A 22486-nucleotide genomic window follows, 5' to 3' on the forward strand; every position below is an offset into this window, starting at 1 on the left:
TTTCATACGGAATTCCAACATGGCGAACTTGCGTCCGTTGCAACCACATACAAATTAATAATTCCCAGTGAAGCGCTCTAACTTGGTCTGAAACTATATTTGCAAGACGACAGTTATGTAGAATGATCAACTATTTTCTTTGAATGTCTAAAGGGATGAATTCAGGTATTTTGAAAGTCAGAAAATCTACATAAAATTGACGTTGTTATGGAAGCCTCAGCAGTGTCACTTTCAGTGATATATTGATCAGTTGTTGTTTTGATACTGATATAATCATATAAAAATTATATCAACAATGATCACCTATCAAAAAATGGTATTTCCATTTTAGAATTGATTCAATATCTAAAAGCATATACAAAAGGTACATGTCCTTCCAAATCTACAAATGCACTGTACAACAGTATGAATTGTACACTTTGCAGGTGGTTGTACTTTACATGTTATTATACAAATGTGTACATTTGAGATTTTTTTATTAATAGTCGACATGTATTGATAAAAAGTCGATTTCGTTATAAAAATAAGAACATTTATATATTGAAAATTAGTACCATATTTTTATTTATTTTAGTAAATTAAAGTTTAGTGAACTCTATAAATACTAAATATATATATATATAGCCATTACGCTTAGATCAAGTATCATAGGACCTTATCATATTAAGATTCGATTGTCTGTGATAACATTCATTAGATACTGTTATATGACAGAAGATAGCCAAATATTTCAGTAACCATTAATTATGCAATGTTTGAAGTCAATTTTATGGATTTATAACCGAGCCCAATTTTTTGTTTATTTCTTATTCATGTATTCACACTCTATTCTTGTCCCAAATCCCCATTCGAAAAGAAAGAAATTATACTTCCGTTACAGATATTCTGTTTTTGGTTAGCTGCTTATAATGGAAGCTGGTCCAATTCTCTTGACCGCTTATGTCCATATATGCTCTGTATATATAAGCTCTGTATATAATTATTGACTTGTGCATCCAATTATATATATGTGTATTCATATAGGCAAACCAATATTTTTTGTGTATCCCCCCTTTTTTTACATATCCGTTGGAAGTTTAAAACCTAGGCATGTACCTAGTAACTGTAGTCTGTAATCATGGTTAATAATTTAATGATCAATGTGGTAGTTAAGCCCTTTACTATCGCTTGACATCCTACACCTCTTCCAAAGTTCAATTTTCTCCTTGCATGCTCTGGTAATGAAGGTTAAGTAATTTGGTAGTAGAATCTGCTGATGGAATAGTTGTTGGACTTTTTCCTTGAGACTCACTCACTCTATGTAAAATTGAAATAATTCTGAAATTTCTATGAGACATTTTGGAATTTTTATGAGTCTTTGGCTCGGGACTACCTCATAGATTTATCACTGCTGTAATCTGAGATTATATAACATAAGTCTGAAAAAATATGAATATAATGAGTTTCAGGGAGATATTCCAAAAATGCTATATAGGAATAGGATGCTATATAGCAAGACAGATAAAACCTGGAGCTTTTCAGTGTACAGTACAATATACATGTACACTGCAGTCTCCCAAAACATACGCCTTTCACTTCACACACACAGCTACTCCAACATGTTAGAGGTTCACACGACAAGATACTTTTTAACATTGTGTCATGTGACGCGTATCCACCCAATGTAATCAGGTGGAATAATACCTCATAAATGTGTAGGAGTAACACCCAGCATACTGCATACATAGTAACCTGTTCTTACATGACCCTGGCTGTCAATAGGACATTAAATTAATCAAACAAACAAAGTACAGTAAATATGTAGATGATCACTCTTCCTTTTGAGTTAGCCATAGTTCAGGGCTTTTATATGGGCTTTCTGGTTCTGATAATGGCCCTCATTCCCAATAAATATTATTTCAAATTTTAGCCACATTCCCTATAAAGTGCAGTTTCTCCTTGAAATTGCCTTCCAAATTCCAAACTATTGTTCCCAAAAATTACTTTAAAGGACACCTTTTCCAGTTCTATCTGACAAAAAGATACGATTTCCAGTTCTGTCTGAAAATTCCCTGCGGTTGCTGATAATGACACAGTTCAGCTTCACTTCATTGTTAGCATTATGTAGTCTGAAATAGGATTGTTAGTTTAGTTATTGCTCATTTTAATTACCTCATATTTTCTTCTTAGTTTACTTCATAAGGGTTTTAATGTTAAAAACAACAACAAAATGTTACGGTGACTCCTGAGGCTGTCCTGTTGTTCGCTTCCTGACCTAGATCAACAAGGCTAACAGACAAGAAAAAGTGACATGTGTAACTAAAGATTTGCCATAATTTTATTTTCTTTGGAAATGGAGATCCAATAATCGACCCAAAAAATGTCCTCCAAAAAAGCCTACTTTGTTGTTATATAATTCTGATTAACTTTGACAGCTGGTAAACTGAAGTTAAATGTGATATATTTGTATCTATTCTTTAGATAATCCCTGTGGACAAGGGGCTGAAAGTTAAATCTGATGGCTCTCACACAGGACACCCTGTGTTACAGGTAAGTTGACATCCGGTTTTAACAAGTTATGCTGCATTTTCAAACTTTGTTCTATATTGTTTATAACTGTCTACATAATCACCAGTGCCAGCAAAAATTAAAACTGAAGTCTCTAAATATGGATATAGGTCAAATTCTCATTACATTGTAACTCTTTGTTTTTACAGGCTACAAAACATGGCGTCTGACTTTGGAGCGCGACCAGTCAGTGCCCTTGCGAGGGGGGTACAGATTACTGAATTTAAGGATACTAGAGTGAACCCAGAGCCGATTGTATTGGAGGATAGCGATGTTCTGTTGGAGCAGTACCTCTCTCCCGGCAAACTGGTAACTTTTGTTTTAGCAGAAAAACTTAATCTTTTGAAATCAGATAGTATTTTCATGCATTCTTTAGAATTCCAATGAATTATTCAACCAAGATATGATTTCCTCAAAAAAGAATTAAAAAAAAACATACTTATTCCTGTTAATTTATGTTGTATAATGTTTGACATAGATTGTACACATGTGTCATTGTATAATGTTTGACATAGATTGTACACATTTGTCATTCTGTTGTATAATGTTTGACATAGATTGTGTACTGTAATGTTTACATACATTGGTTCATTCTGTGAAATGTTTGACATCTCTGTGTATAATGTTTGACATAGATTGTACACATTGGTGTCATTCTGTTGTATAATGTTTGACATAGATTGTACATGTACATTGATGTCATTCTGTTGTATAATGTTTGACATAGATTGTACACATTGATGTCATTCTGTTGTGTAATGTTTGACATAGATTGTACACATTGATGTCATTCTGTTGTATAATGTTTGACATAGATTGTACATGTTGATGTCATTCTGTTGTATAATGTTTGACATAGATTGTACACATTGGTGTCATTCTGTTGTATAATGTTTGACATAGATTGTACACATTGATGTCATTCTGTTGTATAATGTTTGACATAGATTGTACACATTGATGTCATTCTGTTGTATAATGTTTGACATAGATTGTACACATTGATGTCATTCTGTTGTGTAATGTTTGACATAGATTGTACACATTGATGTCATTCTGTTGTATAATGTTTGACATAGATTGTACACATTGATGTCATTCTGTTGTATAATGTTTGACATAGATTGTACACATTGATGTCATTCTGTTGTATAATGTTTGACATAGATTGTACACATTGATGTCATTCTGTTGTATAATGTTTGACATAGATTGTACACATTGATGTCATTCTGTTGTATAATGTTTGACATAGATTGTACACATTGATGTCATTCTGTTGTATAATGTTTGACATAGATTGTACACATTGGTGTCATTCTGTTGTATAATGTTTGACATAGATTGTACACATTGATGTCATTCTGTTGTATAATGTTTGACATAGATTGTACACATTGATGTCATTCTGTTGTATAATGTTTGACATAGATTGTACACATTGATGTCATTCTGTATAATGTTTACAATATGTAATTTGACATAGATTGTACACATTGATGTCATTCTGTTGTATAATGTTTGACATAGATTGTACACATGTTGATGTCATTCTGTTGTGTATAATGTTTGACATAGATTGTACACATTGATGTCATTCTGTTGTGTAATGTTTGACATAGATTGTACACATTGATGTCATTCTGTTGTATAATGTTTGACATAGATTGACACATAGATTGTCACACATGTTTGATGTCATTCTGTTGTGTAATGTTTGACATAGATTGTACATGTTGATGTCATTCTGTTGTATAATGTTTGACATAGATTGTACACATTGATGTCATTCTGTTGTGTAATGTTTGACATAGATTGTACACATGTTGATGTCATTCTGTTGTATAATGTTTGACATAGATTGTACACATTGATGTCATTCTGTTGTTGTATAATGTTTGACATAGATTGTACACATTGATGTCATTCTGTTGTGTAATGTTTGACATAGATTGTACACATTGATGTCATTCTGTTTGTATAATGTTTGACATAGATTGTACACATTGGTGTCATTCTGTTGTATAATGTTTGACATAGATTGTACACATTGATGTCATTCTGTTGTATAATGTTTGACATAGATTGTACACATTGATGTCATTCTGTTGTATAATGTTTGACATAGATTGTACACATTGATGTCATTCTGTTGTATAATGTTTGACATAGATTGTACACATTGATGTCATTCTGTTGTATAATGTTTGACATAGATTGTACACATTGATGTCATTCTGTTGTATAATGTTTGACATAGATTGTACACATTGATGTCATTCTGTTGTATAATGTTTGACATAGATTGTACACATTGGATGTCATTCTGTTGTATAATGTTTGACATAGATTGTACACATTGATGTCATTCTGTTGTATAATGTTTGACATAGATTGTACACATTGATGTCATTCTGTTGTATAATGTTTGACATAGATTGTACACATTGATGTCATTCTGTTGTATAATGTTTGACATAGATTGTACACATTGATGTCATTCTGTTGTATAATGTTTGACATAGATTGTACACATTGATGTCATTCTGTTTGTATAATGTTTGACATAGATTGTACATGTTGATGTCATTCTGTTGTATAATGTTTGACATAGATTGTACACATTGATGTCATTCTGTTGTGTAATGTTTGACATAGATTGTACACATTTGATGTCATTCTGTTGTATAATGTTTGACATAGATTGTACACATTGATGTCATTCTGTTGTATAATGTTTGACATAGATTGTACACATTGTCATTCTGTTGTATAATGTTTGACATAGATTGTACACATTGATGTCATTCTGTTGTATAATGTTTGACATAGATTGTACACATTGGTGTCATTCTGTTTGTATAATGTTTGACATAGATTGTACACATTGATGTCATTCTGTTGTATAATGTTTGACATAGATTGTACACATTGATGTCATTCTGTTGTATAATGTTTGACATAGATTGTACATGTTGATGTCATTCTGTTGTATAATGTTTGACATAGATTGTACACATTGATGTCATTCTGTTGTGTAATGTTTGACATAGATTGTACATGTTGATGTCATTCTGTTGTATAATGTTTGACATAGATTGTACACATTGATGTCATTCTGTTGTATAATGTTTGACATAGATTGTACACATTGATGTCATTCTGTTGTATAATGTTTGACATAGATTGTACACATTGATGTCATTCTGTTGTATAATGTTTGACATAGATTGTACACATTGATGTCATTCTGTTGTATAATGTTTGACATAGATTGTACACATTGATGTCATTCTGTTGTATAATGTTTGACATAGATTGTACACATTGATGTCATTCTGTTGTATAATGTTTGACATAGATTGTACACATTGATGTCATTCTGTTGTATAATGTTTGACATAGATTGTACACATTGATGTCATTCTGTTGTATAATGTTTGACATAGATTGTACACATTGATGTCATTCTGTTGTATAATGTTTGACATAGATTGTACACATTGATGTCATTCTGTTGTATAATGTTTGACATAGATTGTCTTGTGTCATTCTGTTGTATAATGTTTGACATAGATTGTACACATTGATGTCATTCTGTTGTATAATGTTTGACATAGATTGTACACATTGATGTCATTCTGTTGTATAATGTTTGACATAGATTGTACACATTGATGTCATTCTGTTGTATAATGTTTGACATAGATTGTACACATTGATGTCATTCTGTTGTATAATGTTTGACATAGATTGTACACATTGATGTCATTCTGTTGTATAATGTTTGACATAGATTGTACACATTGATGTCATTCTGTTGTGTAATGTTTGACATAGATTGTACACATTGATGTCATTCTGTTGTGTAATGTTTGACATAGATTGTACACATTGATGTCATTCTGTTGTATAATGTTTGACATAGATTGTAGACATTGATGTTGGTCATTCTGTTGTGTAATGTTTGACATAGATTGTACATGTTGATGTCATTCTGTTGTGTAATGTTTGACATAGATTGTACACATTGATGTCATTCTGTTGTGTAATGTTTGACATAGATTGTACACATTGGTGTCATTCTGTTGTATAATGTTTGACATAGATTGTACACATTGATGTCATTCTGTTGTATAATGTTTGACATAGATTGTACACATTGATGTCATTCTGTTGTATAATGTTTGACATAGATTGTACATGTTGATGTCATTCTGTTGTATAATGTTTGACATAGATTGTACACATTGATGTCATTCTGTTGTATAATGTTTGACATAGATTGTACATGTTGATGTCATTCTGTTGTGTAATGTTTGACATAGATTGTACACATTGATGTCATTCTGTTGTATAATGTTTGACATAGATTGTACACATTGATGTCATTCTGTTAATGTTTGACATAGATTGTACACATTGATGTCATTCTGTTGTATAATGTTTGACATAGATTGTACACATTGATGTCATTCTGTTGTATAATGTTTGACATAGATTGTACACATTGATGTCATTCTGTTGTATAATGTTTGACATAGATTGTACACATTGATGTCATTCTGTTGTATAATGTTTGACATAGATTGTACACATTGGATGTCATTCTGTTGTATAATGTTTGACATAGATTGTACATTGATGTCATTCTGTTGTATAAATGTTTGACATAGATTGTACACATTGATGTCATTCTGTTGTATAATGTTTGACATAGATTGTACACATTGATGTCATTCTGTTGTATAATGTTTGACATAGATTGTACACATTGATGTCATTCTGTTGTATAATGTTTGACATAGATTGTACACATTGATGTCATTCTGTTGTATAATGTTTGACATAGATTGTACACATTGATGTCATTCTGTTGTATAATGTTTGACATAGATTGTACACATTGATGTCATTCTGTTGTATAATGTTTGACATAGATTGTACACATTGATGTCATTCTGTTGTATAATGTTTGACATAGATTGTACACATTGATGTCATTCTGTTGTATAATGTTTGACATAGATTGTACACATTGATGTCATTCTGTTGTATAATGTTTGACATAGATTGTACACATTGATGTCATTCTGTTGTATAATGTTTGACATAGATTGTACACATTGATGTCATTCTGTTGTGTAATGTTTGACATAGATTGTACATGTTGATGTCATTCTGTTGTATAATGTTTGACATAGATTGTACACATTGATGTCATTCTGTTGTATAATGTTTGACATAGATTGTACACATTGATGTCATTCTGTTGTATAATGTTTGACATAGATTGTATACACATTGATGTCATTCTGTTGTTGTATAATGTTTGACATAGATTGTACACATTGATGTCATTCTGTTGTATAATGTTTGACATAGATTGTACACATTGATGTCATTCTGTTGTATAATGTTTGACATAGATTGTACACATTGATGTCATTCTGTTGTATAATGTTTGACATAGATTGTACACATTGATGTCATTCTGTTGTGTAATGTTTGACATAGATTGTACATGTTAATGTCATTCTGTTGTGTATAATGTTTGACATAGATTGTACACATTGATGTCATTCTGTTGTGTAATGTTTGACATAGATTGTACACATTGATGTCATTCTGTTGTATAATGTTTGACATAGATTGTACACATTGATGTCATTCTGTTGTATAATGTTTGACATAGATTGTACACATTGATGTCATTCTGTTGTATAATGTTTGACATAGATTGTACACATTGATGTCATTCTGTTGTATAATGTTTGACATAGATTGTACACATTGATGTCATTCTGTTGTATAATGTTTGACATAGATTGTACACATTGATGTCATTCTGTTGTATAATGTTTGACATAGATTGTACACATTGATGTCATTCTGTTGTGTAATGTTTGACATAGATTGTACACATTGATGTCATTCTGTTGTATAATGTTTGACATAGATTGTACACATTGATGTCATTCTGTTGTGTAATGTTTGACATAGATTGTACACATTGATGTCATTCTGTTGTATAATGTTTGACATAGATTGTACACATTGATGTCATTCTGTTGTATAATGTTTGACATAGATTGTACACATTGATGTCATTCTGTTGTGTAATGTTTGACATAGATTGTACACATTGATGTCATTTCTGTTGTATAATGTTTGACATAGATTGTACACATTGATGTCATTCTTTGTATAATGTTTCATAGATTGTACACATTGATGTCATTCTGTTGTATAATGTTTTGACATAGATTGTACACATTGATGTCATTCTGTTGTATAATGTTTGACATAGATTGTACACATTGATGTCATTCTGTTGTATAATGTTTGACATGAGCATAGATTGTATTTACAATTGATGTCATTCTGTTGTGTAATGTTTGACATAGATTGTACACATTGGTGTCATTCTGGTGTATAATGTTTGACATAGATTGTACACATTGGTGTCATTCTGTTGTGTATACATATTGACATATATTGTACATGTTGATGTCATTCTGTTGTATAATAGACATAGATTGTACACATTGGTGTATATATATATTATTATGTTATAGAAACTATTAACGGGAGTACAGAATCTAGAATCTGTGACCAGTCTGGAGCTGAAGGTGAATACCTCTGACACAAGTCTGGGCAATTTTGGATCACTGCTACCAAACCTGTCACAACTACGAATGTCCAACAGTGTTATTCCTTGTATCAGGTTAGTATCAACATTATTGATAATACTATTGATTAGCTGTGAAAAAGGCTTCATATATTTTAGTTTTGCTGTGTGACACTGGGAGCCTGGTCTCAGCAGTAAATAAAACTAACTAAAGATCCCTGGTGGGATGGTGCTCAGACTTTTGATTAGACCAAACAAATTATAGGTATGTTTCAGGTTATACGGCTTAAAAATAGGGTAAGCTGGCACAGATTTTTTTCCCCACTCCATTACTAATAAGTAATATTATTCAAGCTATAGGCAGGTAAGAATGATTTTTTCCTCATTATTGTGGTTTAACCTATCTACTAAATAACATCTTTCACTCTTTAGCTGTGGTTGTTTGAGGTGACAGCTATGACTTCACAATGAAATGCAGTTGGACAACCCCAACTGCATTTAGTAACATTTTAAAGTGGGGTTTCAGTGATAATGTAAGTATATTTCAATAAATCAATATGCTTATTAATTGACTTACTGATTAATATATTTAATAAGTTGTTCATTTATTTCAGGGATCTTGGATCATCGTTGCGGTTGGTACAGGTGTTATGGATGTCACGCTGTTCTCTTGTAGAACTTGATGGTGCCTCATCCATGAGCAGTTTAAAGGAACTATATCTATCCTACAATGAAATTTCAGACATTAGCCCACTCAGCATGTTAGATAAACTACAGATTCTAGATTTAGAAGGGTAAGTATATGATAATTTAGTTGTGCTATATAATCTACAAATCTTTGAGTCAGGCCCCAATATCTTGTTAGGTGGAACAAATGATAATGGCTTCATGCGATCAACAGAAAATGATGGAGATGCAGCACAGAAAAAACAAATTTATTATCAAAGAAGACTGAAGTGGAACTTAAGTGCATGTATATATAACTAGGTACATCATTGTTTCTCCCTAAAGTACACTGTGATGTCATATACTCTCTCTATAATTTAAATTTGAAAGTTGACAAAATGGTTCTGTAGTGTATAATGCATTCTAAAATTAACTTTTTTGTAATTTATAATAGAAGTTTTATCAATTACAATCACAGTGATTTTGAAGTGGTGAGATTTTTTTTGCAGCAATGGATTTGGTTAATAGACATTTGCTTTTCACTTTTATGAGTAAAATAAAGTAATGTATTATTATATATATTTTTTTCTAATTTTCAGGAATAATTTAGATGACATTTCACAGGTTCAGTATTTATCATTCTGCCATAAGCTGAGGAAGCTAACATTAGAAGCCAACCCACTCTGTGTTCACCCGGCCCCAGACAAAGAGGATGTAAGTCTTTTATCACCATTTTATGATTTTCTCAGCAAAATCCATCGAAGTTCACCTCATATAATTTATATATACAGGTGTATTCACTGAGAGTGTCAAGGGGGATTACTTTATTTCAAACTGCTTTAGGGTGTCAACATGAATTATAGTAAATGAGAATTATGTATTTTACTTAAACAATGAAAAGTCTAAACTTTACAAATAGTTATTCATAGATACTTTATTGGTACAATCAGGTTAAGGGAAAGATTTTAAAGTTTAAATTCCCCAAATTTGCTATATTTTCTGTAGTATAGGCCACAAAAGTCGCACCTTTTTTACCTGGAAATCTTGATTACAGTTTATACTCCATTTAGACTGCATAATGAAATTGACCAAAAGTGCACTAATAACAGCAAAACATATTTTTGATAATAGTTTGGCCCTAAATTACTCTAGCTGTTGACGGGCTGTAAAAAAAAAGAAAACAAACAAGTGAGGATAAACAATATTTGTTTATACTATATCCACTTCCTATGTCATTCAGTAATGATTACATTTACAGAAAACTTGCTAACAATTGTAATCAACTTTCTATTTTTCATTTTATTGCTTGAGTTTTAGCGCTTTCCTGAAAGTGATGTGCAGAAATGAATGAATGTCTCTTTGATATAGAGATGCATAATACATGTATATATGTAATAAAAGTAAAAAATCTATAAAAGTATTTAAAAGTGAACTATATTTTACTAAGTTTGATATGATTTGATCTAAATCTGTAAGATTTCAACTCTAATAGTAACAGATATGTACAGTAAAACCTTTGCTTGTTTTAGGCAAATTACGACTACAGATATGAAGTGAAGAAAACCATACCTCATCTTGTGACTTTGGATGATGAGCCGTTAACAATGGAATCAGCGTCTAACAACCCCAAAAATGTGTTTGATGCTGACTGGGCATTTTTGGAGGAGTTACATAAGGATTTAGGACTGACCGGATCGGTGGAAAGTCTAGAAACTTCTGATGGAGGAGGTGAGGGATAATTAAATTAATAAAAGATATACGATGTTTTTATGAATATTTTACCAAGATGTTTATTTTCAATTCTCAAAGAATGATGAGTACTAATATAATGTTTTGCAAGCAATTTATCAAAGCAAATTTGTGAAAATTGAAACCCACAAATAAATTTGTGTGTTTTGGCATTCCAATTTCTTTCTTTTTTCCTTTGAAACACTCTGAATTTGTTTTGAAACAGACATTTTGACATTTTATTACACCTCAAAATAAAATTTGTTTGAATTATTTACATTCATATAATGAAATAGAGACCACCATGGGCACAAGTAATATATTTTCCAGTCTATAGTTGATGTTTACGTTACCTCTGAGTTGAATCCTGACTTTTGTATTTATTAATTTTTAAGTTCCGTCCGACACAAGTCGACCTAGCAGTGCATCCTTACGTCCCTCAACAGCCTTTAGACCAGGCAGTGCTATGAGACCGTCCTCGGGATTCCGTCCTATGACAGGCTCAAGACGTCCTGCTACAACATCAGGAAGTTTGCGTCCAGCCACAGCCCGTCCTGGTACAGCCAGTAACACAAATACTACTGGTATGTATCACAGTAAAGAGCTACAGTCTGCTACATATCATAGAACTAGGATTATATATCATATATTAAACATGAAACATGACTTTGTAACATATATATATGACATATTTTTCCTTTGGGTGTAAGGGATTTTTCTCTCAGATATGGTTAATAATGCAGATGATATGCTTAAGTCTTGAGACAAATGATCATGAATAAGGTCAATCTTCCAGATTTAGGACTTTTTGTTCCAGATGGCCAATCAGAAGAGGCATCAAGTGACCTAACTTTAGGCAAAGTTATCTGTGGTAACCCAGGAAAAGCTTTGTTGTCACGGCGACGAATAACAGGACCAGACAACAAGGAATCCACAGCTCCTAAAATGTTCCCCCAGGTAGGGATACAGAATAGACTGAATTCAACATGGTCTAAATCTAAGAAAAGAAATCAACATGACTGTTATTGTAATAACTATATAAATATAAGTAGTAAATGGCTTAATAAAAAAAATGTTTAAGAGTTCAAAATAATTTTAGAATTAAACTTTTTCTGTTTTAGGGTTTAAAAAATTAACATGCTTCAGTTTAAGAGTTTAATAAATCATTCAGTGTCATTTTAAGAGTTTAATGAATTATATTTTTCAGTTTAAACATCAGCCGGAGCATACATACGATCTCCCCCCTGATGATGACAGGGATAGATCAGAAATAATGTCAGAGTTACAAGCTTGGAAACAGGAACATGAAAAGTAAGTGTGTTACATTGAAGGCTCTCTTCTATATAAGTCAGTTGGATTGTCGTTAACGGGGAAACCAAGGTAAAGTTTCAGTACTCCTGTTCATAACAATTTTGTTTCAAAGGTAAGAAAGAAAATCATTACATCGAGCTAATGAAGTTGTAATTTTGAGAAACAAATCTATCTGTTTTTGTGAAGTTATATATATCTCAGCCAATTATAACTTACCTGAGAGATAAATAGACCTTTACACAGATACCACTTTCCTACAAAGACCATTCTTTCTCTTTCCTTGGGTTGTTACGCTCCTATTAACAGGTTTGGCTGTAAATATTTATAGTCGTCTGGCGTTAAAACTGGAGGAGACTATATAATAATAGTGTAAAGTCTCTGTCTGTCTCTCTGGATGTTGGTATCTAGACAATAACTTGAGAATGAAATGACAGATTTTGTTAAAACTTATGAGGTAATGAGATAACACAGGCTGGATTTGAATTTAGAGTCGAAAGGTCAACTACAGAGGTCATTGTCACTTAAAATAGAATATTATAGAAAATTACTGTCAGAAATCTGGAAACTTCATTTTTTCATTGCTTTCCACAAAGTTACTTATGTATTTAAAAAAATCATATTATCTAGGATGTATTCAAGTTTCGTTTGTTTTATGAAGGTCAAGGTTGCCATTGCTATCTTTAGAAAATCATTGTCTGAGGCCAACTCGATTTGCACTGTTCTAAGAAGCGAAGTCTTCTCAGAAGATCTTCCAGCTTAAAGATCCCTTGATAGATGAGCTTCCAGAAACAGAAAAGTTACTAATTGATTGAACAGAAGTTATATTCTAGAAGTAGAAAAGGGAAAATCAAGTTAGGCTCTGGTCTTGAGTTGCTTCTTTTCTTCATTGATTTCTCTGTACAGCTTGTAGCTACAAATAATTAGGGGCAAGTTAGAGTTTTAGTATTGTCAAGTAAAGGTTAAGACCAGTGTAATTATCAGGGGGATCAGCAAGGGACACGTATTGCTATAGCAATACCCAGAATGTTTGTATAAATTTGTAACACATATTATTATTAATTAACATGTAGCTCTGTATTGTAGTTTTCATCATAAAAATAGAAGCTGTAAATCTTTATGAACTTGACCTTTGTTCTTCTACAGGCGTATGTTGAAGATCAAAGAGGCAAAGGCTCCGCAGGTGTTAGTGGTGGAGCACGATGATGCTATTAGTCTCTCTGGTGAGGAAATCACGTCAGACGAAGATGAGGATGACGACATGGGCTTCACTCCTCTTGGTGCAGACACAACAGGGGAAGGTAATACACAATATTTCAGTAAAAGTATTAATGTATAATCCATGTGGGCTGTGTATGTAGAGTGGTTTAAGTGTCGGACATTTTACCACTTGACCTCCACCTCTGGGCTGTAGTGGTTGAGTGGTTAAAGTGTTGGACATTTTACCACTTGACCTCCACCTCTGGGCTGTAGTGGTTGAGTGGTTAAAGTGTTGGACATTTTACCACTTGACCTCCACCTCTGGGCTGTAGTGGTTGAGTGGTTAAAGTGTTGGACATTTTACCACTTGACCTCCACCTCTGGGCTGTAGTGGTTGAGTGGTTAAAGTGTTGGACATTTTACCACTTGACCTCCACCTCTGGGCTGTAGTGGTTGAGTGGTTAAAGTGTTGGACATTTTACCACTTGACCTCCACCTCTGGGCTGTAGTGGTTGAGTGGTTAAAGTGTTGGACATTTTACCACTTGACCTCCACTCTGGCTGTAGTGGTTGAGTGGTTAAAGTGTTGTACATTTTACCACTTGACCTCGTCCTCTGGGCTGTAGTGGTTGAGTGGTTAAAGTGTTGGACATTTTACCACTTGACCTCCACCTCTGGGCTGTAGTGGTTGAGTGGTTAAAGTGTTGGACATTTTACCACTTGACCTCCACCTCTGGGCTGTAGTGGTTGAGTGGTTAAAGTGTTGGACATTTTACCACTTGACCTCCACCTCTGGGCTGTAGTGTTAGTGGTTAAAGTGTTGGACATTTTACCACTTGACCTCCACCTCTGGGCTGTAGTGGTTGAGTGGTTAAAGTGTTGGACATTTTACCACTTGACCTCCACCTCTGGGCTGTAGTGGTTGAGTGGTTAAAGTGTTGGACATTTTACCACTTGACCTCCACCTCTGGGCTGTAGTGGTTGAGTGGTTAAAGTGTTGGACATTTTACCACTTGACCTCACCTCTGGGCTGTAGTGGTTGAGTGGTTAAAGTGTTGGACATTTTACCACTTGACCTCCACCTCTGGGCTGTAGTGGTTGAGTGGTTAAAGTGTTGGACATTTTACCACTTGACCTCGTCCTCTGGGCTGTAGTGGTTGAGTGGTTAAAGTGTTGGACATTTTACCACTTGACCTCCACCTCTGGGCTGTAGTGGTTGAGTGGTTAAAGTGTTGGACATTTTACCACTTGACCTCACCTCTGGTGTAGTGGTTGACCTCCTTGGTGTGTGTGAGTGGTTAAAGTGTTGGACATTTTACCACTTGACCTCCACCTCTGGGCTGTAGTGGTTGAGTGGTTAAAGTGTTGGACATTTTACCACTTGACCTCCACCTCTGGGCTGTAGTGGTTGAGTGGTTAAAGTGTTGGACATTTTACCACTTGACCTCGTCCTCTGGGCTGTAGTGGTTGAGTGGTTAAAGTGTTGGACATTTTACCACTTGACCTCCACCTCTGGGCTGTAGTGGTTGAGTGGTTAAAGTGTTGGACATTTTACACTTGACCTCCACCTCTGGCTGTAGTGGTTGAGTGGTTAAAGTGTTGGACATTTTACCACTTGACCTCCACCTCTGGGCTGTAGTGGTTGAGTGGTAAAAGTGTTGGCCATTTTACCAATCGACCTTCACCTCTGGGCTGTAGTGGTTGAGTGGCTAAAGTGTTGGACATTTTACCACTTGACCTCGTCCTCTGGGCTGTAGTGGTTGAGTGGTTAAAGTGTTGGACATTTTACCACTTGACCTCCACCTCTGGGCTGTAGTGGTTGAGTGGTTAAAGTGTTGGACATTTTACCACTTGACCTCCACCTCTGGGCTGTAGTGGTTGAGTGGTTAAAGTGTTGGACATTTTACCACTTGACCTCCACCTCTGGGCTGTAGTGGTTGAGTGGTTAAAGTGTTGGACATTTTACCACTTGACCTCGTCCTCTGGGCTGTAGTGGTTGAGTGGTTAAAGTGTTGGACATTTTACCACTTGACCTCGTCCTCTGGGCTGTAGTGGTTGAGTGGTTAAAGTGTTGGACATTTTACCACTTGACCTCCACCTCTGGGCTGTAGTGGTTGAGTGGTTAAAGTGTTGGACATTTTACCACTTGACCTCCACCTCTGGGCTGTAGTGGTTGAGTGGTTAAAGTGTTGGACATTTTACCACTTGACAGTGGTTGAGTGGTTAAAGTGTTGGACATTTTACCACTTGACCTCCACCTCTTGGCTGCATGTAATGTTTAAATAGTTTAGCTGTTGGACATTTTAAAACTAGCTATGCATGCATGTGTTATAAACACTAAAAATGGAGTAAATTAATTAAGATGTAATCTCAGCTTTGCACCAAATAAACCTGTCAGACGAGGACAAATTAACGTTAATCATATTGACTGATAAAAAGTTTATTGTGTAGTAGTTTTCAGTCAGTATGTGCGGCAGTTGCAGGATAAATACAGATTAAAGTATTTTTCTAGTGGTTGTATCGATAAAATTGAGAAGGGTATAAATATTTGTTTCATTAACTGTTTCACGGTACATTCCAATTATTGATGCCCTTTTCAACTATATCCTAAGTTTAAATACAACACCCAGCAGAAAGTTACTTAAATCCTTCATCAATTTGATAATTCCATGCAGTTTGATATTTGATAATCTCGAGCAATTAAGTCCTTTTTAGAAAAACTTTTGCAGATTCACACCAGATTTGTCATAATTGATTCCCAAATACTTTATTATAATAAAAGAGTTTGTAAATGTATTCAGTTTTGTATAAATGAAGTCATGTTTATATGGCCATTGGTGTTAACTATGAAGTTTTCCTTGTAGACAACAGACTGAATAACGACAACCTCCTGGCTAGTGCTGCACAGTCCAGTGACCAGGACGCTGGGAGGTCTCTACTTTCTGGCAGTGAAGGTGCTCGACCTAAATCCCGCGGACAGCTGCGACCTAGCCCTCCAATGAAGCCTAATACAGGTGTGAGAGGTAGTAGTCCTGTCCGGGGCGTACTCCGAGTCTCGGACAACCTTGGACTACCCCGGGCTCCTTCATACTCAACACCAGCCTCAACAAATGAACCTAGTCCTATCGCCGCCAGTCTCAGGTATCAAATTAGTTCTATCACCAAAACGGAGGGGTACTGTGGGATGTGGGGCGTGGAGCAGTTATATTTTTAGTTTGTCTCTCTAAGACAGAAATACACATGAAAATAGATACCCATAAATGTTATTTTTATTATAGTAAGAAATGTTAATAGCACATGAGTGCAGAATTTTATGGCCATGATAATCACTTTGGTGTAGGGATTAGTTAAGGTTTTGGTGAAAGTTTTAAGATATTGTTTTCCTTAACAACTGACATTGATTTCTGCATTAACATAGGATTATAAACGTTGTTATGCAAATTAGACAATCCTTTTGATGGGGAAAAAATATGATTTCGAGAATTTCCAATTGGCCAAATAAATTCTGTTAAAATAATTTTTTGACGAAAATTTTGAAATGACATCTTCCATTGTATCAACTGACATTGATTTCTATGAAAATCTCATCATAATAACGTAGTAAATTAAGCTATTGTTTTTGACCTTACAGGAAAAAGTATGACCGCAGCAATATTTACTCGGAGGCTGTGCAGCCTGTTATACGAGGCTCTGCAGCAGATAAACCACTTCCTTCTACTCGGCCGTTTACTGCCAATGCCGTCCTACAACCCACTCAACAGAGGATTCGCCGTACACTCCCCTCCGTCCCCAGCTTACCGTCCCGACCACCCGTTCCTAAGTAGCCAAACCATTCTGCTTCAACAAGACTGTAGTTTTCTGCATCAGCTTTAAAAAAATTGCATCGTTCCTTTTCTAGCATGTTGATATGCTATATTTGCAGAAACATGAACTTTGAGTGTCAGGTTTTGGTAGATAGGAGGCTTTAATCCTAGAGATTTTGCATTCAGACATTCCGTGGTTGGTTTTGAAGATTATTATGGGCTGTTGGAGAATTCTACAAGACTAGAAGCTGTAAATGATCATAGTACTAAGTGTTCATTATGAAGCTTGAGAAATCCAATTTAAAGATAATGTTGCTAATTTATACCATGTCATGTGAATCTCCAGATGAAAAGTCAGGAGGTATATATTGAATGAGCAGTGGACATATATATTAAATTAGCAGCTGCATCCTGCATAACTGCTGATACAAGAAAAAAGCCAAATGGATGTACAATATATATATGTTAATATTTGATAATATTGTAACAGACAAGTCCTCACTTTCTGCCTGAGTCTTTTGAGGTAGGTGTAGCCATCTTAGTGATTATGATTTGGTGAATCTGCTGATTTCAATTGTCTTGGTTTTGTCTCCCCGAGATCTATTCGTTGGTCAAAATTGGATGATTTTGTGTACACAACATATACTGTTAACATTGAAATTGATACTAGAGGAAAATCTCAAATACTAAACAAAGGCCTCCACCTCAAAACTTACTACCACACCTATAGTTTTGTGAATATATAAACTACATATTACTAAGAGCCTGAAGTTATATATATTGCAAAAACTAACACCAACACAAAATGTTTACTTTTGGAGAGCACTCGAAAAAATATCCAGGTTTACAGTGTAATGATCTGACTTCGATGTACACAACAAAATTAGATCTAATTCAAGTGAACAATATGAGAACTAATTTCAAGTAAAGCGACATATGCATCTTCACAAGATGTATATCTTATGAATTTTAAGATGAGGAATCACCAACAAATCTGTTTTTTGGGGTTATAGTTTTAAATCAAGAATATCCTCATGTTTTCTTGGTAAAGATAAAGAGGGAAATGGCAACTCATGAAGTGTTTACGTAGGTGACATTGTAATGGTTTCACAAAATTTGACAGGAAAATGATTATTAAGAAAATACTGTTGGTGAAAATGGTAGTTTATTTTCTTTCTATGTGATATGTTCAACAAAATTCACACAATATGAAGTCTATATATTTAAATGTATTATATAATAGTGAAAAAACAAGAATTGATGAATACTTATGTCCTTTGACTTTAGTTTGAGTACAGCTTACAGTTTTAGATCTACCTTGAGTATAAGTGTGTTATGTGACTATTAATAAGGATACTTTAATTAAATACTAATTATTGGTGCTCTATTACATAATTTTCATGCTAGCATATGAAAATTGTATTTTAATACAGTAATATTTTTTATGCTCATGGCTTTATTGTTCCATTCCAGTGATAATACATTTCCTGAAAATTACTTAATGATAACAATATTATGATGAAAATCCGTCCATTTCTCCCAAACTTTCCAAAAAAAAATTACGCCTTAGTTAAGTCTTTTTTCATTCGCTAATCTTGTTCTCAAAGGATTTATTGTTACTTTCTCATATTAATTGTATTTCTGATCAGAACATATCATATGTATATGTTTGTGATTTTAATTTGTTATTGTAAGAAATTTGAGCCAACTGTTGAAGTATTTGTACAGTTTAAAGTGTGTTAAGTTTGATAACTATATCATATTCCATTTTCAATTACAGGCCTTAATATTATATAATTCTATGTAACAAAAACATCCCTATAAGTGCATAGTTATTTATGTTAAAGGGAAACTACTTCAATGGGAGATAACTCTCATTAGATATTTTGTTTTTCTACCATTTTGTGTAATGCATATAATATGTTTGCTAGGTAAGTAGACTAATTTGGTCTGTATGGTGTAAATGATATGTGTAGGAGAGAGACCGTTATTCAAAAGTGTGTTTCAAATAAAGTGTGTTTCAACGATAAATGAGCAACTGGTGCGAGACCAAATGGTGTGTAAGTGTTCATTTCTCCAGAAGAAAAAGAAGTCAGGATTACTTTGAGGCTTTAATTTTGGACTAATTTAGCAATATTACAAGACTTAACTGTAATTTGAACTAACTTAGCCAATTGTGGCGAGGTTTGACAGTGATTTGACACAAAGATCAGAACTGATTTAGTCAGGTGGGACGACACTTGACTTGGTGATTTGAACTGATTTTGACAGCTGTGACGAAAATTAGCAGTGATTTGGACTGATTTTGACAGCCGTGATAAAACTTGGCAATGATTGCGACTGATTTTCTCAGTAGTGTTCCTGTATAAGTCAGTTAAGTTTTCATTGCTGGGTAACATATATCAACTTTGCTTCTAAGAGAATGATAACAGTGTATTATGGATGTTGCGTGTCTTGGTGCACCATTTCAGAGAAGCTTGTGTGTACTCGATTGTGAGAAAGATTAAGTCTGTGGCTTCTGTGAGACTGAATTGTATTTTTTGATTACGTGTGTTTTATTTAGTCAACATAATTTTGAATTATAAAAATAATGTGATCCTAGCTGTCAGTTACATGTGAATGTCTTTTATACTTTTGTCATCGCTTAGCTTGTAACTGCAACTTATATGTTTTATTTATTTATTTGTGATAAACTTACTTTTTACTTTTGTCATGTTTTGCCAGCTGTCTCTTTAGAAATTCTTTAAAAAGCAGAAACATGGTACAGGGTTAGATAACTTGTGATGTTGCTTTCCAATACAATTTGCGTTTAATCTAAAACCTGTATACTAGTATTCAACTCTGTTGAGAAAATGGCATTCAAAGTGGATGTGATTTTAATGATAAAAATACTACTCATATTTGACCCAACAAGTTCCCAGGGTGGTTAAAAAATTTGAAAAAGGGAGTGAGGCACTTATACTGTATATGCATATGGCAGAGTTATTTGCCCTTGCGGGTAGGTACTGACGTCATGTGTTTCCAAGCATCATGTCACACTTTTCGGAAAAAGGTTGTGAATAATGCCCACAAAATAATGATGTCACAATGGATATCTACCTGCAAGGGAGCTGACTCTAATATCCAAAGATGGAATAAGGACCTGAATACTTATTGGGTCAAATATGTTGGGTTTGTTGGGTTTTTTTTTGCAAACATAATTTGATTGAAACAACTATTTTTTAAGCATTGTTATCTATTTGACATGCGTCTGGTTTTAAAGGATATGTGAGGAGGTCAGAGACATAGAATACAGTGTATTTAACAATATACATTAACATTCCAGTTTTGTCTATTTATTTACATTCCATCTTCTATTGCCAATACGTCATTCTCAGGATTTGCCAGTAGAGCTCATCATCTCCTTATTCTATTAAATTGAATGTGTTGTGTTTGCTTTTCTGTCATGAAATTACAAAAATATCATTTTGATATCTTAAATGTGAGTGGAAAGAACATATATTGAATGATTGCTGTAGAATGTCGTTGTTAGATTTCACTGTCGTGTACACGTTTTTGTTTATGTCAGCTGGTGATCAAATAAAATTTGATAAACACATGTATTTGTGTTGTAAAAAGTTCCTTATGATATCAACAAAAGTGGATGGGAGTACATGTTATTTCTTTTGCAAATGGGTTTGTGGCTTAATTTATGTAGTATTTACGTTAAAGGTCTTGCCATTATTTCTTTCCATTAAGTGAATACTCGGTCAAAGAAAGGCTAAGTTCGGTAAAAATGGTGTTAAGATACCCAGTACAATTTCTCATCAAATATAAAAATAAAATTTCCCATCAAAATCGCTCTGAATACAAAGAAATTAATTTATATTATAGAAATCCTAAAACGACCTCCCGCTGACTATGTTCGTGTTGACATTTCTACACAGCCTCATTTTCAAAGAGCTGGTCAGATTTATTTTTAGAACTGTGCTACATTTACAAGGGTCTTTTCCATCATTTCAATGGTCAAAACAGGACAACATAAGCAGAACTTGACCGTCGTTTTGACAACGACTTTTAGAAGGGCAATGGGCGCATTTAGACTGATTTTCTTTGCCCGACTCTTCACTTTAAGTTGCCTGAACACTTATGACTATCTCAAATTTTAGATAAAATACGGTATGTAATACTTAAACCTTTATCAACAGATCTTAAAAAAATCCCAAGGTAATACAACCAGACGTTACAGGACAGTAATGTTCTCTTGTTCATTGACGGCACCCATGATTAACTCACTTATATACTGTGTATAATCCAATTAAATATCTTTAATTTTCCAAAATTATGAAAAAATGCTTCTGTTCATCTTTGAATTCAGAGACCTAGAACCAACTTATCAGAAAATGCTGCTGTTTATTTTTTAATTCAAACTAGACCAAAATTATCAAAAAATGTTGCTGTTCATCTTTCGATTCAAAGAAGAACAAACTTATCAGAAAATGCTGCTGTTCATCTTTGAATTCAAAAGAGACATACTGAGTGCTTCCTTCCATTAGACAGGATACCTGATCATAACAACACCCACCCGTATTCAGGCACCATAAGGGTGCTATCTGCATTGGACA

General features: G+C 33.9%; 1 protein-coding gene across 1 annotated transcript; it reads left to right on the plus strand.

Moving 5' to 3' along the window:
- Window positions 1–5: 5 nt before the first annotated feature.
- On the plus strand, window positions 6–21484 carry LOC138329985 (leucine-rich repeat-containing protein 56-like). Its single transcript, XM_069277299.1, has 13 exons — window positions 6–165; window positions 2461–2529; window positions 2697–2856; window positions 9126–9274; window positions 9793–9972; window positions 10444–10558; window positions 11374–11572; window positions 11968–12156; window positions 12390–12529; window positions 12780–12883; window positions 14027–14181; window positions 16944–17220; window positions 17711–21484. The coding sequence occupies exons 2-13, from the start codon at window positions 2498–2500 to the stop codon at window positions 17901–17903; spliced, it is 1893 nt and encodes a 630-aa protein (XP_069133400.1). The 5' UTR covers window positions 6–165; window positions 2461–2497; the 3' UTR covers window positions 17904–21484.
- The last annotated feature ends 1002 nt before the right edge of the window (window positions 21485–22486 follow it).

This window comes from Argopecten irradians, chromosome 8 (assembly GCF_041381155.1).
Source record: "Argopecten irradians isolate NY chromosome 8, Ai_NY, whole genome shotgun sequence".
NCBI lineage: Eukaryota > Metazoa > Mollusca > Bivalvia > Pectinida > Pectinidae > Argopecten > Argopecten irradians.

Bases quoted from the DNA above. Each gene is read 5' to 3' on its own strand.
- LOC138329985 (XM_069277299.1), top strand. From the start codon at position 2,498: ATGGCTCTCACACAGGACACCCTGTGTTACAG. The intron at 10,559-11,373 runs GTAAGTCTTTTA...TGCTTGTTTTAG, and splicing joins CGGCCCCAGACAAAGAGGAT to GCAAATTACGACTACAGATA. The intron at 11,573-11,967 runs GTGAGGGATAAT...TTAATTTTTAAG, and splicing joins AGAAACTTCTGATGGAGGAG to TTCCGTCCGACACAAGTCGA.